At 41.7% G+C, this 21,281-nt stretch overlaps 1 protein-coding gene across 1 annotated transcript in view; it reads left to right on the forward strand.

The window, feature by feature from the left end:
* Positions 1 to 21,281, forward strand: part of SMPDL3A (sphingomyelin phosphodiesterase acid like 3A) — a 30,563-nt gene that overhangs the window by 674 nt on the left and 8,608 nt on the right. The window contains exons 2-6 of the mRNA XM_075924071.1: positions 3,582 to 3,792; positions 10,481 to 10,625; positions 16,938 to 17,034; positions 18,668 to 18,846; positions 20,068 to 20,248. Of these exons, the coding sequence (XP_075780186.1) occupies positions 3,582 to 3,792; positions 10,481 to 10,625; positions 16,938 to 17,034; positions 18,668 to 18,846; positions 20,068 to 20,248 (813 nt within the window). The remainder of the gene's footprint in view (positions 1 to 3,581; positions 3,793 to 10,480; positions 10,626 to 16,937; positions 17,035 to 18,667; positions 18,847 to 20,067; positions 20,249 to 21,281) is intronic.

A 21,281-nucleotide genomic window follows, 5' to 3' on the forward strand; every position in this document is an offset into this window, starting at 1 on the left:
ACTGGCTCTGGCATTTCCATATTGCTTCCCTTGCTTTCCTGTGGCCGCAGTCTCCCCCAGACAGGGAAGTTTCTGGACATTTCGAGACAGGTACAGGGAAGTGTTTCCCACGCACCCTCTTTTTTCAAGTCAGAACTTAATTTATGACCCAACACAAATTGGAGCATCAGATGTCAGAATGGACAAAGTAATAAATCCTTAAAGGGTTCCTGTCAGTGGGAACTTTTTAATTGTTGGCTAATATTGATGAAGATAAGAACATAAGTAGGGCCATCCTGGGTCAGACCAATGTAATTTTCAGACTGGCCAATGAGAAGTGATTCGGAGGGATTCTACAGAACACACACACATTCAGTGATCCGTCCCCTGTTGCTCATTCTTGTCTTCTGTCAAATGTAGGCTAGGGACGCTGCCCATCCTGGCTAATAGCCATTGATGGACCTATCCTCCATGAATCTATCTAGCTCTTTTTTTAACCCTTTTATAGTCTTGGCCTTCACAAGATCCTCTGGAAAAGAGTTCAAAAGGTTGACTATATATTGTATGAATACTTCTTTATGTTTGCATTAAATCTGCTGTCTATTAATTTAATTTGGTGACCCCTAGTTTTTCTGTTATGAGTGGTAAACAGCACTTCCTTATTTACTTTCTCCACACCAGTCAGGATTTTACAGATCCTTATCATATCCCCCCTTACTCCTCTGTTTTTCAAGATGAACGGTCCCAATCTTCTTAATTTCTCCTCACAGAAGCTGTTCCATACCCCAAAACTTTTTTGTTGTTCTTTCTGTATCTTTTCTGATTCTTATATATCCTTCTTTGAGATGGGACAACCAGATTTATTTATTTTTATTTTATTTATTTGTTGTCAGCTTGTGTGCGTACAGTGAAATTGGTGTTTGCTGACATTTACCAAAAAAAAAAAAAAAATCTAATCCTTCCAAAACTGAATGTAGGTTATACTGACTCTATCAGGGTGTGGTTCAGACAATGATGCGCAGGCTAATCCTTGCATTACTTAATAATACAATATGCCTGAAATGTATTTCTTTGCTCCACTATAAGAAACATTAACTAATATTTTATCTTTGGTCAGGAAAGCAAACTCCATATTTGCAACATGTGATTTTATTTTTTCCAGTTATATACATGTATAAAATAACTCTTGCTCCATAGTCAGCCTCTGTGACTCATGCATCTCAAATTCAAACCTCTGCAAGTTTCCAGAAGACAAATCATGCAACTATTAGCAGAAATTGCAATATTACAATTTTCAGATGTCCGCATCTTCTTTTTAAGTTCCTGAAATAAGTTCCTGGTTAAAGCATGTTATGAGGAGTCTGACTGCTGTTCTGTTCCCTTCTCTTTGTTTGACTTGCTGTATGACCTTGGGCTAATCACTTTGCCTGTATGCCTCAATTTCCTCAGCTGCTGGGGAGAAGCTTGGGGTTCCTATACCCTTACTGGAAGCATCCTCTTTTCTATCAACTTTTAGGGAGTATATGTCTGAAAAAAAAATTGACATTCCATTCTCCTCTAGCTGCTGGGAGGAAAAAGTGCTTTCTTTTTTTCTCTATACCTGTGGTTTCCAAACTTTTTGACACGGGGACCAGTAAATCCATTCATGAACTTTTGGAGGACCAGTAATGTTCATTTGAATATTTGCATATTCATTAATCAAATGATGAATATTCAAATATGTTGTTTCTGGTCCTCCCAAAACCCCCAGTGCCAGCTATAGCAAAGCTTTTGATATGGTTGCCCACAATATTCTTGCCAGCAAGTTAAGGAATATGAATTGGATAAATGGACTGTAAGACAGACAGAAAGCTGGTTAGACCAGGGTTTCCCAAACTTTTTACTTTAGTTGGAACCCTTTTTTTTCAAGTACTGCTTTTTGCAGCCCAAAAATATAAACACATAAAAAACAAACTGAGAAAATACCAGACATATAACATGTCTGGTATTTTCTCATTAGGTAAGTTGTATTATTACTAGATGTATCAGTTTGTAGTTTCGAACTGCCTGGCTGGTAAATGTGCTCAGGCTGCATGAGTGTGTCTACCAGCCAGCTAGTTCGCATCTACTCGAGGGGGAGTGTGTATGGGGGACAATAGAATCCCCAGGCTGGACTAACTCATGCGGGGGGTAAGGGGGGAAGAGGGGCAGCGTCCCAAGATCTACATATGGCCAGGTCAATCCCACTCCCCGCAGGCCGATTCATTCCTCCCCCCTGCTCTCCCCGCTGTGCCACTGGCAAGCCCCACTTCCCTCAACCCCCTCCCGGGCAGCCAGGTCCACTTCTCCTCCCAATCTCCCTTGGCCAGCCCCACTGCCTGTATCCAGCCCTCCTTCCAGAGGCCGCTTCTTCTCCCCGCCCCCATCTTCCCCAGCCAGCTCCCTGCCCCCAACCTCGCACTACTCGGCAGCCCTGCTTCCACCGGCCCTCCAGTCTCCCCAGCCTGCCCCTTTTCGCCCGGCCAGTGCTGCTTCCGGTGGCCAGCTCTCCCCTCCTCCTCACCCCAGAATCCCCTGGCACCTGCACCTTCCCTTAGCCCTGCCCTCTCCTGGTGCCTCCCCCTTCCCTTACTGCCCCTGCCCCCTTTGTCCTCTCTTTCCCTGATACCCAACCCCTCAGCACTCTCTGCCCCATCCCCTCCTGCCCCTCTGTGCCCTCACACATCACTTGCTCCATCCCCACCTCTCTCATGCCCACCCCTTCTTTTAAGCCTTCTACCAGCACCTCCCTCTCTGCGGCCCATAGTTTGGGAATCGCTGCTCTATACCCAGTGATAAATTGGAAGGGTCTCCATCACTCGACCCCCCACCTCATCCTCCAATTTGAGGTAATTTTCCACTTCCTATGCTTATAGCTTCCCCAAGCAGCTGAGACAGAATGAAATTTATGTGATTCTTGTAAAAGCACTCGTAGTAGCTTCTGTACAGCAGCAGTGGCACCGATCAAAGTTTTGTTAAGTTTACTCTACCCCTGTTAAGCAAAACTTTGAGCACTGTTGCAGATATATTCAGCTCACATTTTCAAGTTTCTTCGTGAGGAAGTTTTTCAATTTTCAAGTTGTCTTTGTAATCATGAAGGCAAGAAACTTAGAAGGTCTTTTTTTTGTGAACGCTTAAATTCTGCAGAACATGATGACATCATCCCAGCATATGTCCGGGCTAGTTTTCCAATTTCAGGGTGGGTCACACAGCACACTAAACTTGAAATAAGATACGCAATTGCATATCTTATTTTAATTCTATTTCAAAATAGCTTATTTCGAAATTTGGCATGTCCACAGTCTCACTTTACCCTTGTGGAACGAGGGTTACAGGAATGCCGAAATAGCGAGCACCTTAATTTCAAAAAATATTTTTGAATATTGAAATAATGGGCACGTTTAAAAGATGCGAGGTAGCTATTTCAGGATACCTCTGTCCAGAAGTACCCTCAAATTGATTTGCCAAGCATAAGCAAGTGGATGATGTTGATTTTTTTACCTCACTTACAATGCAAATTGCAAGGAGAAACTCAGTACCTTGGCAGCAAATAAACCATTTTCATTACTGTTTTCTAAAAACAGGGCAGTTCTGGCATGTATCGGATTTGCATTTAGACCCTACTTACCACATCACTGATGATCATACCAAAGTTTGTTCTTCCAAAGGGGCTAATGCCTCCAACCCTGGGCCTTTTGGAGATTTTTTGTGTGATTCTCCGTATCAACTTATTTTATCAGCCTTTAAATACATGAAAGACTCTGAACAACAAGCTTCCTTCATGATATGGACAGGGTAAGTAATCAAGACAGTCAAAGTAATCAAGTCAGTCAATAGCCACCAAGCTAGTGAAATAGTTTGAATAACTGGAAGACCATGGTGCACTAGTTTAAAATACTCAAGTATTTGTTTTGCACACAGCAATACATTTGAGTTTGATGCTTTTGGTAATGCTGCTTCTATCTGCTTCTCTTGCGTTATCTGAATTACTAACAATTAGGATTATTAATCGCGCTTAACTCAAGGGACTAATGAAAAACAAATGAACTAGATTAAAATATTCATGATTAATTGCAATTTTAGTTGCATTGTTAAAGAAGAATAGAATACCAATTTAATTTTATTGTAAATATTTTGGGTGTTTTTCTGCATTTTAAAATATCTTGATTTCAGTTATAGCACACAATATAAGATGTACAGTGCTCACTTTATATTATTTTTATTATAAATATTTGTATTAAAAGATAAACAAAAATTAATGTTTCTAATCAGCTCATATAATAACTAGTACATACTTTTTATAATTAAAGTGAAATTTTACAAATATAGAATTTTTTTACATAGCTGTACTCAAAAAAACAAACAAAAACACTGTAATACTTGAACGCCTATAAGTCCACTCAGTCCTAATTCTTGTACAGCTAGTTGCTAGGACAGAAGTTTGTTTGCATTTAGGGGAGATAACACTGTCTCTTAAAGATGTAATAGTGTAGCCAATTAACCAATAAGCAAAAGCTTATAAGTTAATGCTATAGACTACATTCATTCACCCCCTCTTCCCCCATGGCCAGTACATGTTTTAGCATGCTTACCAGCAGCCCGGCCAAATCCTGGATCGCGCTGGGTCTGGGAGCTGAGACCCCCCGCCAATCCTCCTGAACAGGGAGAGAGGCAGCAGTGTGGGGCGATAGGCAGCCGATCTGCGAGGGGAGCTGGTTTTTAAACTGTCTCCCCTTGTGGACCAACTCCTGCCTGGCAGGCAGCAGTGTGAAATGGCAGTGGGCTCCTCGGGAGTGGGGCCGGAGCACACGGGCTGCCAACTTCACTCCAAAGACTATAAAATAGTCGAGTAACCGATAAGAATTCATGAGAGCAATTGACTATTCAATTAACTGATATTTAACATCCTACTGTCCTCTTATTTACAACAGGAATGTTAATTGACTAATCAAATTGCTCCTGCTGCAGCTCTGCACTTTAAATGTACAGTAAAACTCCAATGATCCGGCATCTGATGGTCCGGCACTCCTGATGGTCAGGCACCATCAGGAACCCGGAAGTGCTCCGGGCAGCCGGACCATTGGAGCTGCTCTGCCCCTAGCTTCCCTGATTCAGCCGCTGCTGAAACTGACCAGCGACTGACTCTAGGAAGCCCGAGGCAGAGCTGCTCTGCCCCGGACTTCCTGGAGTCAGCCGCTGGTCAGTTTCAGCAGCAGCTGACTTGGGTACACCTGGGACAGAGCAGCAGGGGTGCTACCGGGTTGGTCCCGGCAGCGCCGACATGTTGCGCTGCAAGGACCAACCCGGCAGTGCCCCAGCTGCTCTGTCATAGGCGTCCCGATTCAGCTGCTGTTGAAACTGATCAGCGGCTGACTCTAGGAAGCCCGAGGCAGAGCTGCTCTGCCCGGCTTCCTGGAGTCAGCCATAGATCTCAGCAGCTGCTGTCTTGGGGATACCTCGGGTAGAGCAGCTGGGGTGCTGCCGGGTTGGTCCAGTAGCACCGCTCCTTGGCACTGTGGGACCAACCCGGCATTCCCCCAGCTGCTCTGCCCCAGGCGTCCTGATTCAGCTGTTGCTGAAACTGACCAGCGGCTGACTCCAGGAAGTCTGGGGCAGAGAAGCTGGGGTGCTGCTGGGTTGGTCCAGTAGCGCCGAGGAGCGGCGCTGCGGGACCAACCCGGCAGCACCCCAGCTGCTTTGCCCCAGGAGTCCCCAAGAGCAGCTGGGGTACTGCTGGGTTGGTCTCGCAGCGCCAAGGGTCGGCGCTACTGGACCAACCAGGCAGCACTCCAGCTGCTCTGTTGCAGGCATCCCCGATTCAGCCGCTGCTGAAACTGACCAGCAGCGGCTGAATCAGGGACGCCTGGGGCAGAGCTGGACTATCGGAAGGGGGGACTATGAGGAGTCTGGGGTGGCATCCCCCCTCCCACCCCAGACCCCTCATAGCTCTCCCTTCTGATAGTCTGGCATATCTGATAATCCGGCACCCCCTGGGTCCTAAAGGTGCCGGATTATCGGAAGTTTACTGTAGTAAGAACCCCCCGGACTCTTACCACCTTTAAAGTGTAGAGCCGCAGTGGGGATAGCTCCCTGGGGCAGCATGAACCCTTGGGACCACTGCGGTTCTGCCTCCCTGGCTCCGCCTTGCTCTGCGGAGATGGTGCTGCAGTGCACCAGCTCCTGTTTCCCTGATAAAGAGGCTGGGAGAGGAGGGGAGAGAAAGCGTGTCGTTGAGTAGTCATTCAACTAGTTGCTTACATCCCTAATTTACAATGCTCTCACCAGAAAGTGAGAGTAGGCACACACATGTATGGACAACTGGTGCCTGGAGGAAGAGAGGGTGAAGGGAAGGCCACCCAAAGGAAGGAGGCATGAGGAGACACCCCATTTATCAATTAAAATGTTGGCAGGGGGCAGAGGGAGATGCACCTCCCAAGAGCTACCACAAGTCACCTACATTCACATGGAACTGTTGTGGCCAGATATTCTAAACATTCATATGCCCCTTCATGCTTCAGTCATCATTCCAGAGGATATGATTTCTATGGTGAATTTAAATTGGTATCTATTATTGTTTTACTTTGTGATTAAAACTATGAATAATTGTGACTTTTTTATCTTTCAGTTGAAATGATTTTTTTAATCATTTGAAAGTCCTACTAAAAAGTTGCAAGGCTGAATGTTTAAGCCCTCTGTAACAGATTTGAAGGTGCTGTGGAATAATTTATTAATATTGTATATTTATCTGATTTGCAATGTTTATTGTAGGAATATAATTGTATAGTTCAATAGTGGCTGTTGGGAAAAACAAACAGGAGAGAAAAAGAAATGAAGAACTTTTTTTTTTAATCAATGGTGATTAGCCATTGGCACAAACTACCAAGAAAAAAGGGTGTATTCTCCATTTCTTGAAGCTGTGTTTCCCAACCAGGGTTCCACGGAACCCTGGGGTTCGGGAGAAATCGTGAAATAAATAAATAAATACAAATTTTCTTATAATGTGAGCTGACATACATATATATATATATATATATATATATATATATATATATATATATATATATATATATATATAAAACAGCTCTTTACAAATAAATTTTCTTGACAATAATTTAGCAGTAATTGAATTACGCTCCCCGCTGTCAACTTTTTCTGGCCAAGCAAATGTTTTCATAGGTCGGAGTTCCTTGGGATATGAAAAATTATTTTAGGGGTTCCTCCATGGGAAAAAGTTTGGGAATCACTGTCTTGGAGACTGGATACCTGCTTGTGCTTTAGCCAAGCACAAGCTACTGGTCTTAATACAGGGTTAAATGGGTGAAATTGAATGGCCTGTATTATACAGTAGGTCAGATTATATGGTTTAATAGTCCCATCTGAATTTAATCACTAAGAATTTATGAAAAAGAATGAATCAAAAGAAAGGCACTTCTCTACACACTTGAGGGTGATAAGAGACAATAATGCCAAGAAAGGAAGAGACCCAGGAGCATAAGTAATAAAAAGAACTCTGTCAGGTTTAAAAAGAAACACACTCGAGAGAGTGTAGAGTAGTTTATGGGAACCAGGCTGAGAGAAAGGCACCCACTGGAGATTATGAAGACGTTAGGCCTGCAAGGTTACCATTTTTGCCCCCCTTTCCTCCCAGTCCGGTCCCCAGCACAGCCCACCCCCCGCATCTTCTACTTATAACATATTTTTTCTGTAAAGACATTATTTCTTTTGTTAAAATAAACAATACTTTTGTCTAAGAAAAAACTTAAAGAACAGTGAATAGTCTAGCAGCACCTTAAAGACTAACAAAACATGTAGATGGTATCGTGAGTTTTCGTTGGTACAACCCACTTCTTCAGATGAATGGAGTATTAAAAGTCCAGTTCCAAAATAAATATGGGATGGAAGGGGAAAGGAAAGGAAAAAATAGTGAATTAGAGTGTTCATGTTATGTGAAGCTGATAGAGAAGGTGCAAATTGTTCTTAAGTACCCATTGTTTGATTGGTTAAGTCATTAGGATGTGGAAAGTAGTGTGCTAGCTAGGTAATGTCTTTATTCATATATTTGTGATGGGTCCCAAACTTGTAAATGAAGTTAAGTTCCAATGCTTTACAGTGTATTCGGCTTGTGGAATTGGCCTGAAACAACATGGTGACTTTGATGAGTGCCTAGGCAGGTTAAAGTATTCTCCAACAGGTTTCTGTGTGTTGCCTTTTCAGATATCTGATTCGTGTCCATTAATTCTTTCCCATAGAGACTGTCCAGTTTGGCCAATATACATGGCAGAGGGGCATTGCTGGCATTTGATGGCATAGATCACATTAGTGGATGTGCAGTTAAATGAGCCCCTGAAATAGTGGCTGATGTGGTTGGGTCCAGTGATGAAATCACTTGTGTAGATGTGTGGACAGAGTTGGCAATGGGGCTGATTGTAGGAGTGGATTCCTGGATGAGAATGATGGAAGTGTACTGCGTGGTTACTGGAAAGAATTTGTTTCAGGTTAGGGGGTTGTCTGTAGGCGAGGATTGGTCTTTCCCCCCAAGACCTGTGAGGGGTCATATTTCCAGGATTGTTGATAATGCATTGGAGGGGTTTAAGTTGTGGGCTGTAGGTGATAAGTGGAATTCTGTTGTTTTTTCTTCTTGGCCTGACTTGAAGTAGCTCATGTCTGGGTACTCTTTTGGCTCTGTTGATCTGTTTTTTCACTTCTCTAGGTGGGTATTTCAGTTTTAAGAATGTTCTATAGAGATCCTGTATAGGTTAAGAGGACAGTCTGGTCACTGGACACCTCTAATCACAAACTCTTGAAGGGGAATCTGCAGTACCTGGAGCCAGTCCAGTCTTCTGGGTAAGAATGGCTGGTGCAGAGCCTATTGTAGGCTAAAGCCCAGTGTAAGAGTTGGATGATTGTGAACTTCCACCCGAGTCTAGGTAAAGGCCTGAGACCTAAGGAAATGCACACAGAGAAACCTGAACAGAGAAAGAAGTGCAGCTGCTCTGTAACCATGGTAATCTGCTATGTGATTTTCATCAACTATGTTTTCGTTATCTGCAGTAATTCTCTGTCCTTTATTTTGTGATGTGGCTTGTTAAAAGAAATGTCTGGTTTTTAATGCTGCCCTCCTCATCTCTAACAACTGAAGGAGCAGTCACTGTGTGGTTTCAATCTTTGGTTGCACTACCGCACGGTTGTGCACACCAACCTAATTCTCAGAAGCTAATTATTTTAATTGCACATTGGGCTCATACGTATGCCTTGACTTATGTGGTGAACATGGCTGGAACAAGCCTGGCTACTACTCAGAAGGGAAACTTTCAAGAAAAAAATGTGTCAGTTCTTAGGCAGGGATAGGGAACCGCCAGCATGTTGGCCGCTGGCACGTTGCCAAACAGTTTGTTTACCTGAGTGTCCCCAGGCATGGCCACCTGAAGATCTCAGTGGCCAGGGTTTGCAGTTCCTGGCGAATGGGAGCTGCAGGAAGCAGTCACGGCTGGGCCACCACTTCTCGCAGCTCCCATTGGCTGGGAATAGCGAACTGCGGCCACTGACAGCTGTGAGGTGCCGTGCCACTGGGCAGTCAGGTAAACAAAGCATCTGACAGCCTTCCAGCGGCTAACCTTGACAAACTGCATCCGGTCTGCAAGCCAAAAGTTCCCCACTCCTGTGTTAAGAACAATTCAAGACAATCCTCCTCTTTTTGAGTCAGTCTTCACTGATAACTCAGTACAGTATAGTGCTGATGGTGGTACTCTCTTTTTTATGAGAATTAGAACAAGCCTGTCCACTTATTGTGTAGTTGAGGCACTGGCCTGAGATGAAGGAGAACAGAGTTCATTTCCTATGTTGACTGTGGACACAAACCTCAGTTTCCCCTCTGTAAAATGGGAGTAATGATATCTCCAGTTATCTCAAGGATGCTGTGAACATAAATGCTTGTGAAACATTTGAACTCTGTGGTGATGAGGGCCATATCAGTATGCCATGGTATTTTCCAAAAGAACTGGAGGTGATTAGTTTGGCTTCCTAGCTAAAATGTGTTATATAAATACGGTAATATATTGGGAGTAGTGTGCTGACAAGTGTATGTATAAACAGACCAGACTAACCCATTACACTTTATTGTCAGTAGAATGGGAAGGAAAACCCCAAACACTTAAATGGCTTTTGGAGGGATGGAGGGAAGGTGATGAGAGAAGTGAAGCAATGAAATCCAGATTATATATCAATTCTGAGTAGATTAGTTTGATTATAAGAAGTCTTAATACTGGTAAGTACTTATCATGTTAGACATGGAACGTATCTGTAAAGGGAGGAACTTGGCAGGGACCCTCTCAGACAATTCACAGGCTTTTCTTTTGAGTTCTGTATCAGTGTTCCTGGGTAGAATTTACATTAATCGGCAAAGTTATTCAGAACAACAGATGAGTAGGGTTTTTTTTCTTAGTGTTGCAGCTATTTTGACATTACAAAGTTCTCTTTTTTCTAGGGATAGCCCTCCTCATGTTCCAGTTGGGGAACTTTCCACAGAGATCGTCATTAATGTTATTGGCAATATGACTTCCACCATTCGAAGTTTTTTTCCAGACCTCCAGGTGTTCCCTGCATTGGGTAATCATGACTATTGGCCACAGGTAAAATGAATTTTCTGGAAGTTGAGCAGATGGGCTTCTTTACCAGGATAGCAGTGTATAAATAAAAGAGATGAGCACTTGAGTAAAAATGAAATTTGTATGTGTGTATTATACTGGAAGCAGTATCATATGATAAATTTACACCTTGAAATATTTCCAAACTACAGTGATATTAAGTACAACTTTTTGTTAAGAGATGTTAAGTACAAGCTCACTTAGATAAATTGGAAGCTTACAAATCATGAGAAAACCACTACCTCATATACACAGTTTATATACATTTCATTTTTTATGTGGGGTAAATCATGTGATTGTGTGTAATATTTGATCTCAATACTACAGATGGCATCCTTAATGGAAGGTGTCAGCATGTCACTAATATGCAAGGCCTGCTTAAAAGTTCATTAGGAGTGTGCCCATTGGCTTCACTGAACATTGGGTCAGGACCATGAACATTTTTTCTAATTTCCTCTGCTTTCTAATGGCAACGTAAAACAAAAACAACTATCAACAAAAAGTTCCAGCATTCCTTCAGTTATGTAAAAAATTGCATTACTGGTTTTGACCTAGTTTGGGATCGCTACAGATACTTCTGTTGACAAAAACAGGACTATGTAGCACTTCAAAGACTAACAAGATGGTTTATTAGGTGATGAGCTTTCATGGGCCAGACCCACTTCCTCAGATCAAATAGTGGAAGAAAATTGTCACAACCATATATACCAAAGGATACAATTTTAAAAAATGAACACATATGAAAAGGACAAATCAAATTTCAGAACAGAAGGGGTATGGGGGGGGAGGTAAATGTCTGTGAGCTAATGATATTAGAGGTGATAATTGGGGAAGCTATCTTTGTAATGGGTAAGATAATGCCATTCTGACTTCCACATTGTGTTAGCAATGTTGTTCTCAGCATAGATGAAAACACAGTAGAAACCAAACATATCCACTAAACATAGTTCAAAGTTAATTTAGGAGTTCAAAGGAGTAAGAGACAAATTCATAGACTCATAGGATTGGAAGAGGCCTCAGGAGGTCATAGAATCTAATCCCCGGCTAAAAGCAGGACCAATCCAAATAAATCATCCCATCCAGGGCTTTGTCATGCTAGGATTTAAAAATCTATAGGGATGGAGATTTCACCACCTCCCTAAGCAAGCCATTTCAATGCTTCACCACCCTCCTAAAAATTCTTGTACCAGATCTCAGGGGAGGAGGTAGCTTTTATGTATGCAGATCAGTTGCAGTAATTTTCTTTTAAATTTTAGCTAGGATTCTGTAAAATGCTGGCACTTTCTAAAACAGTCCATCTCCAAACAGCATTCTGCAAGTTCATTAACCCTAATGGGGATCTTTTAATGTAATGTATTGCTACATCTGTTTCATCCCTTTACTTAAATAAAATCTAGTTCATTTTTAAAAAAAGGCACTTCAGCATTTTAGAAAGAATAATTTACGTTCTCCTGGGATTTAGACACAGATTGCTGCATACAAATATTCTCATACACATCAGCCAATGTAAATGCTCAGTGCAGACATTAGCATTTAGCTATTGGGCACTTTGCATGGTGAATGTTAGTCATTTTTGTAAAGCATATACAATGTAAAAAACTGAAATATGATAAACTAGGAAAGATAACTGTCATACTTCTGTATGCTGTTTAAAAGGAAACTGCATCAGTTTCCATGAGTTCTGCACTCTGAAATATGTGAAAATTTATTATATGGCATTTTGTTTTGAAATATCTAACTTCATCAATGTGCAGAATTACCATGATTTTCCCCTATGGTTTGAAAGTAACCAGGGTGAGGGAGGGAGGGAATGGGAGTACACAAGAGAGACACTGTTTGTACGATATGTGAGGGTTGTATAGATTTGTACAGGTTATATTTTTATAGGCACTTCCTCACTGTTGGCATTATGTGCCACAAACTGACATTGACAAGACACAGCACACATGGCTGTTGTTGCAGTCCAAAAGCAGGAGCAAAATACTATTGCCACAATACGCTGAGCCACTTCTTCTTTTCCGTTTGCTTCAGACTTACTGAGTACAGCTACTTAATGATCTTTGGACCTTTTCTTGTTACCACAGATGTGGAAAATATTGAGTCTGTGTTGTCACATTTGTCTGCTTGCACAAGCCTACCTGGTAACTCCATTTAGAGCAGACTCCCTAACTTAGGAATCTGAACACAGAACATGACCCTATAGTTGGGAGCCAGTTCCAAGCCTCCTTGAAGCCACAATTCAGCCTTTTATCTCGAGCTAGATTTAAGCATATGTGGTAGAGGAACATTAACCATATATTTGACTAGCGCCACTGTGGAAATTGCTTCAGAGAAACAGAAAGATACACGGTACATGCAACAAGAAGAGAGAGACTGATTTTTTTTTTATGGCTCTACTTGCACGTAAAGACTGAAAGATGCTTTGTTCACAGACCCTGAAGCAGGAGTATCTACTCAAAATGCAAAGTTTTATGTTTTATTTGAACAAATGTGAAAATCTCCATAATACTATTCTCCCTCTGCTCTCCCACATGAAAGTCAAAACCAAAATATTTTGTGAATCAGAAAGGTGTCATTTTCATCCTGAGTCAAAACAAAAAAATTGAAACCTTGACATTTTTGGTGCAACAGAGTGTTTAAGCCCTAATTCTATTACTTTAAGGCTGCGTCTAGACTGGCCGCTTGAATTTCTGCAAGAACACTGACTTCCTACTGTCTGAAATCAGTGCTTCTTGTGGAAATACTATGCTGCTCCCGTTCGGGCAAAAGTCCTTTTGTGCAAAGCTTTTGCGCAAAAGGGCCAGTGTAGACAGCTCAGATTCGTTTTGCGCAAAAAAACCCTGATCGCAAAAATGGCGATCGGTGCTTTTTTGCGCAAAAGCGCGTCTAGATTGGCACAGACGCTTTTGCGCAAAAAGTGCTTTTGCGCAAAAGCGTCCGTGCCAATCTTGATGCTCTTTTCCACAAATGCTTTTAACGGAAAACTTTTCCATTAAAAGCATTTGCGGAAAATCATGCTAGTCTAGACGTAGCCTAAATGTTTCCAGCACTCATTTACTACAGGTTGGATCTCCCTGGTCCATAACCCTCAGGACATGACCAGTCCCAAACCAGGGAATATGCTGGACAAGGGAGGACAATGACAGCCCCTTTGCTGCTGCCCACTGCAGGGTTCTGCTCTGGTGGCAGCAGAGGGGCCAGCATTTGGACTGGGGAGTGCTCGGGGGAAGAGGCAGGGTGGCTGTGGAGCCTCGTGACTTGGGGTCAGGAATGCACTGAGCCCTGTGGCCACTGGCCTGTGCTCCTGGACCTCTCCGCTGGCTGCAGGGATCTGCCTCTGGCTGTGGGACTCTGCAGCTACCCTGCTTCTTCCCCTGAGCATCCTCTATTCCGCTCTTCCCCTCCTTCTCTGATCTTGAGGACCACAAATGAGCTACTTAGATTTATAGACTTCTAGGGCTGGAAGAGACCTCAGGAGGTCATCAAGTCCAGCCTCCTGCCCAAAGCAGGACCAATCCTAACTAAATCATCCCAGCCAGGGCTTTGTCAAGCCGGGACTTAAAAACCTCTAGGAATGGAGATTACATCACCTGCCTAGGTAACCAGTGCTTCACCACTCTCCTAGTGAAATAGTTTTTCCTGATATACAACCTAGACCTCCCCCACTGTAAGTTGAGACCATTGCTCCTCGTTCTATCATCTGTCACCACTGCGAACTGCCTCTCTCCATCCTCTTTGGAGGCCCCCTTCAGGTAGTTAAAGGCTGCTATCAAATTCCCCCTCACTCTTCTGTAGACTAAATAAGCCCAAATCCCTCAGCCTCTCCTCGTAAATTGTGCGCCAGCTCCCTAATAACTTTTGTTGCCCTCCGCTGGACTTTCTCCAATACATCCATATCCTTTCTGTAATCGGGGCTAAGAATTGGATGCAGTACTCCAGATGTGGTCTCACCAGTGCCAAATAAAGGAGAATAATCACTTCTCTAGATCTGCTGACAGTGCTGCTCCTCCTAATGCACCCTAGCCAGTTGGTCCTCAGCCTGTAACAGTGCTTGGGATTCTTCCATCTCAAGTGCAGGACTCTGCACTTGTCCTTGTTAAATCTCATCAGATTTCTTTTGTCCCAATACTCCAATTTGTCTAGGTCACTATGGATCCTATCCCTACCCTCCAACATAACTACCTCTCCCCCTAGTTTAGTGTCACCCACAAGTTTGTGGAGGGTGCAGTTCATCCCCTCATCCAGGTAATTAATGAAGATGTTGAACAAAACCAGCCCCAGAAACGACCCTTGGTGCACTCTGCTTGATACCAACCGACAACCAGACAGCGAGTCATTGATCACTACCTGTTGTGCCCGATTATCAAGCCAACTTTCTATCCTCCTTATTTTTCATTTATGCAATCCATACTACTTTAACTTGCTGGCAAGAATATTGTGGGAGATCATATCAAAAGTTTTACAAAAGTCAAGTTTAATCACATCCACTGACTTCCCCATGTCCACAGAGCCAGTTACCAGTGTCATAGAAGGAAACCACATTGGTCAGGCATGACTTGCCTTTGGTAAATCCATGTTGACTATTCCTGAATACTTATGGTACTCTGGGAGGGAGGTGGAGCACTTGCTGAGTGTGGGGCCTGGCTTTTCCCTGTGAGTGCTCAAACCTGGGAGCACCCATGGGGATTAGGGATGTTAGATATCGGGTAATTGAATAGTCATGTAACTGCATGAAATCTTTACAGTTACATGACTATTTGATAGTTCCTGGGGTGGGTCAGTAGGCAGTGAGCTCCCAGCCCCACTCCTGGGGAGCCCCCTGCATCCCCGTGCTGATGCCTATACGTGAGAGGAGCAGCACAGGGTGGCAGGCTGGACCTGGTCTGCAAGGGGAGCCTGTTTAAAAACCAGCTCTCTGCGCAGACCAGCTGCTGGCAGCCCCGCGCTGCTGCCTCTGATACAGGGGTTGCTGGGTGGTGTAGGCAAAAACCTATCTTTTAAACCAGCTCCCCCCAGTACTGGCTCCTGCTTCCAGCACCAGCTCCTGCTTTCTGCCACCCTGGTGGAGGGAAGGGGGGAGAGTGGAGAGGGGATGCGAGTAGTCAACAAATTATTAGTTAATCTTATAGTTAACTACACATTGATGTCCCTAATGGGGATGCCAGACCAAAGATGTTGCTGGACTATGGAAGTCTGGATCATAGAGATTGAACCTGTAGTGATGTGAAATGCCATAAAAAAAAAAAGACTTCACATTCAATTCTGATTGAAATTCAGGCATTTTGTTCTGATTACTTGAACCTGGACCTCTGATAGCCCTGGTGAGTGCCCTAACCACTAGGCTGTTCTGGGGGAGGGTGCCTCTTCCATTTTGTTTTGATTTTTACACATAAAAGTTTTATCAGTATCCTTAACTTGGACTCCTGCACTTTCACCTGACCCAAGCAATGCTCAAATGGCTCTGCAAAGCCTAATGAGAGTAAATCTCTCCTCAAACTGAGACAGAAAATGGAAAGCTTTTCCTCCTAAAAAAGACTGTTCACATTTTTAGTATAGGAGCAAAAAAGAGGAAAATAATATTGTGGTGGTTTTCAGTTTTATTTAAATGCAATGTAAAAAATTAAACTTTGTAGGCACTTAGGGGTAGAGCCTCTGTCTCAGGGCCTATGGACAAAATGTCTTTCAGGCTTTGCATGTAAATAGGGCCATAAAAGTCTTTTTGCTGCATGCCCCACATATCTTTGTTAGGCTACGTCTACATTGCGCTTTCTTGCGCAAGAACATATGCAAATGAGGCTCAGCGATGAATATCTTAATGAGCTGCCATTTTTGCGCAAGGGGCTTTTGCGCAAAAAGGAGCAGTCTACACTGCTCCTTCCTGCGCAAAACCCCCCTCTTACGCAAGAGCCGTTCTGCTGCTTATTTTCAGGAGCAGTGTAGACTGCTCCTTCTTGCTCAAAAGCCCCTGGTGCAAAAATGGCAGCTCATTAAGTATGCAAATGAGGCATGATGATATTCATCGCCATGCCTCATTTGCATATGTTCTTGTGCAAGAAAGCGCAATGTAGACATAGCCTTACAGTATAAAGAAATGCCAGAGCTGCACTGCTCATCAGTGATACCTTATGGTCAGAAGAGTGCCTTGAGCTCCCCCTCCTCGACAAGCTGGATGAGAGTTTGTGGCTTGTGTTTTCCAAGAGATCAAACTAGATGGTTCCTTCTGACTTTAAATATCCATGAATTTGTGTGCTCAGACTGATGAAAGTTCTGTTTTGTTTTTTTTTTTTTTTTGGACAGGATCAGCTGCCTGTATCTGCCAATGAAGTTTACAATGCAGTAGCAAATTTCTGGACACCTTGGTTAACTGATGATGCAGTCAGTACCTTCAAGAAAGGTAAAATTCATTTTATACACCTACATTTTATAAACTGAATGCTGAGAGGACTGGTAGTTCTATAGATTTACCCTGTTTACTGCACTATGTGTAAGGATGAATCAGTGCAGTAGAGAATTTGGCCCAATTTCTCTAGAGGTAAAAGCATTATTGATTTTGCTGTATAACAATTCCTGTCTAGAGTGATTCTTATAGTGATACTTTATTCTTGTTCTAGAGTAAATAATCATTCTTTGCTTTGGGTAGCACCTACAATGTTGTAAGCTTTGCACAAACATAAGGGACTCACTCCCTGCATGGAAGAGTTCACAATCTAAAATAAGTGTATAACTATCAAGGATGTGAACTCAGAGATTCAAAAAAAAAAATTGAAGAATTGTTTACTTATTTTGAGACTATTTGCATTTCAAAGAGCAAGTTTCAAAGATCTAATAATGCTTTATGCAATATGAGGAGCTAGCAAATAATCACTGAGATTATACAATTAATTAAAATGTTCTGTATCTAATTTAGTCCATCAGATATTATTATAGTCTTATCCTATAATGATTTTTTTAAAGCCAAGGGGTTGACAAACTCAACTCAATTTCCAACCCTCACAAATGCTTTAGGTTTGGAAGTTTAATTTGAACTGGAATATTTGGGGGTTGGTGTTTAGAATAGGAAAGGCTGGGTAAGAAGAACCTGACAGCAAGAAAGGAAGAGAGAAACTCTAATTAAAAATTAATGTGAAAGGGGCACATCCTCTGCTGGTGTTAATTGACGTCAGTGGAGCTATGCTAGCTGGGGATCTGCTCCACAGTATGTATGTACAACAGTAAAGCCTTAACGTTATGAACATCTTGGGAATGGAGGTTATTTGTAACTCTGAAATGTTTGTAAGCATGAGCAAAATGTTATGGTTGTTCTTTCAAAAGTGTACGACTGAACATTGACTTAATACAGCTTTGAAATGTTACTATGTAGAAGAAAAAATGATACTTTCTATTTTTTTTAGTAGTTTATGTTTCACAAGGCACTGTACTGTATTTGCTTGGTCTCTGCCACTTCCTGATTGTATATTACTGGCTCCAAAAGAAGCGTGTGGTTGACTGGTCAGTTCATAACTGGCATTCGTAATTTTGAGGTTGTGCTGTATGCTATAGAGGCTTGGCCATGGTTGTGGATTAATTTTTCACTCTACTACATGAATATGAGTGGCTGGGAAAACATTGTATTTTCTTAAACTGGACCACTGTTTTGGAAGTCAGATGCCCTTTAACTACACAAAAATCAATGAACTTGCACAACTCTAATTTTAAGAATTCTCCTCATGTCTGAAATACTGTTGTTGCATTTGGCACTACTTTTGCAATTACCCAATTCATACACATTTGCAAACTGACAAACAAAGGGCAAAAAGTAGAAGTAGGTCCTAAAAATGTCCTACACCATTTTCCTCACCTCTGAATGATATTTAATACAGTGAAATCAACTAGATTACTTGTGAAATAAGGTGTTCTTCAAAATGAGTAAGCTTGTCAGAATCTGGCAGATTGAAGTCTTACTATTCCAATAGTCAGTGTGGTACTTTCACTCTGAATTTGTTTCAAAAGCATTCTTGTTCTAAATCATGTTGATCTTGTTTTCACAGGTGGTTTTTATACACAATTATTTCAATCCAATGCTAGCTCTCAGCCACTCAGGATAATCAGTTTGAACACAAACCTATATTACAGCCCCAACCATGTGACTCTGAATATAACTGACCCAGCCAACCAGTTAGTCTGGTTGGAGAGCACACTAGAAATCTCTCTTCAAAAGCAGGAGAAGGTAAGGGATAACATGCAGAAGACAATCAACTCAATGTCGGTAGTGGAATCCATCATAACTATTTGTGTCATTGAAAGAATGCTAGCAAAAGGAAAAGAGAACTGAATCAAGTTTCAAGACTATTGTTTTCAGAATTTGCAATTGATTTGTTAGGGTATAATCTTTAAGAAATGTGTATTTTCTACCTGCTGTGTGTAGTAGTGAGCACTAAGAAAGAAGAGAGACTTGACTTTGGTCTGACTTATACAGGTTTAATACCATTATAATTCTGATCTCTCTCCTGATCTCTGGTGTTGCAACTGAGATCAAAATCATACCTGTTTCAGAGCTTTCACTGCTGTGGGAAATCCCAAATGGGATTATCCACAAAACTACAATACTTGATAAAGAGGATCTATTTCCTATTTAAATGGGAAATTGATTGGAAAGTTGCATCTATATCAATTTAGCAGAGAACATGGGTGTATTTGTATATGTACTTGCAGTACAAATATTACATTATTTCCTTTTAGCAGCTCATAAACATGAAAAGCATGCCTTATTTCACAGACACTATCCTCATTCTGAACACAAAATATTGTTCAGGCTGCTGAGCATGCAAAAGTAAGGGAATAAAAGTTAAAATTGCTCGCACAGTTTTGTCTCCTGTGTGGATACATTATGCTACAGTATTTAATTACACCATTACTGATCAGATCCTGCAATAAAATATCAACCCTTTTTTATGGAACCTAAAACAGTTCAATACATTTTATTAAATAAAAATAATGGTACAAGTGTATTTTTTCACTCTCCTTCTCTCCTAAATGACTGAAATCTTTTTACATATTTTTCCCCAAAATAGTCAAACTTGTCCAAAGAAGAATGCTAAAAAAGTCACCCTGGCAAATATTTTTCAAAGAATTACAAATGTCCAAAAAGAAAGGTTTATAAAGGAAATATATGCAGCTTTAGCTCTAGGAGTTGGTACTTCTCTAATATTGTAATAAATGTATTCACCTATAATGCTCATTTTCTGATGTAAAGTTTCTAAATATTGGTTCATAATTACGTACTCTGTTATTAATTACTCATGCTGCTCTAATAAAATTAACTTATAAGGTTGAGGATGGCAAAGTCTGTCAAAGACAGTATTATTATGAGAGTGTTAATGAGGTCTTGGGTAAAGCTAAAAATGTTTTTCGTATGAGGATGAAATATATGTTGTTTCTTATCTTTTAGGTATATGTGATAGGACATGTGCCAGTAGGATATCTGCCTTTTGCAAGGAACACTACTGCAATAAGAGAATATTACAATGAGAGATTAGTAAAGATTTTTCGCAAGTACAGTGGTGTTATTGCTGGACAGTTTTTTGGACACACTCATAGAGATAGTATCATGATCCTTCTGGATGAGAGAGGTAATGATTTTGTAAAATACAAGTGCCTTTGCTGCATCCTTTCTGGATGGGCTTCAAGTAAAATAATGTTTTGGTATGTGTTGGGGCCATCACACTCTGGAGTGAATTATTTTTAAAAATAAAGGTGGATGAAGGTGTCATTTATTTATATTTTATCAAGGTTGTTGAACACTTACTATGCAACACTGTATGAATGCTGTTCTTCCAAAATTCCTGTAATGAGAACTATGCAGAAGAACTACACATTGTATTGTAAGATAAACTGTCCATATATTCCTTTTCTGTTGATACTAGAAGAGACTTTGTAAGCATCACACTTCTAATTAACACTAGTAATTCCTAGACAAGCATCTCTAGCCTTTCCTCTCTTCTGTTTCGGTGACATGGTCAAATTACACTGTTCAGTTCCTGTTCTGTGTTATGTGTGTCAAAGGGAATGTTCTCAGGCCAAGGAAATGTGTTCTGCTTTTTGTTTCCTGCATCATTATTGAGCCTCTCTGCAGGGTTCCCTGCTACTTCAAAGTTAATTAAGATAATGGGGAGAAGGGGCAAAAAGAAATTGTCTTTGGGCCATCTCATTGATCAGGTGATTTCCCTTTGGGATAAGTACCCAGCGTTGAAGGTTTTGCATTGAGCTCTGAAATCGCTTATTTTTAAGTGTGTGTGGCTGCAAGGGACATTGTTTTTATTAGAAATTGATGCTTAAATATTTAAATACTCTGCTGCTAAATCTGTTTTATTGTCCTGTTCCTTTGACAGAAGTAAGCACGGACATGTCTAATGTTGCTAACTATAGGTACATCTAGACTACATGCCTCTGTCGCCAGAGGCATGTAGATTAGGCTACCAGACATAGGAAAATGAAGCGTCGATTTAAATAATCGCCGCTTCATTTAAATTTACATGGCTGCCGCGCTGAGCCGACAAATAGCTGATCAGTTGTTTGTTGGCTCAACGCGATAGTCTGGACGCGCGGGCGTCGACATCAAAGGTATTTGTCGACCACCCAGGTAAGCCTCATCCCAGGAGGCAT

This window comes from Pelodiscus sinensis, chromosome 3 (genome assembly GCF_049634645.1).
Source record: "Pelodiscus sinensis isolate JC-2024 chromosome 3, ASM4963464v1, whole genome shotgun sequence".
Taxonomy (NCBI): domain Eukaryota; kingdom Metazoa; phylum Chordata; order Testudines; family Trionychidae; genus Pelodiscus; species Pelodiscus sinensis.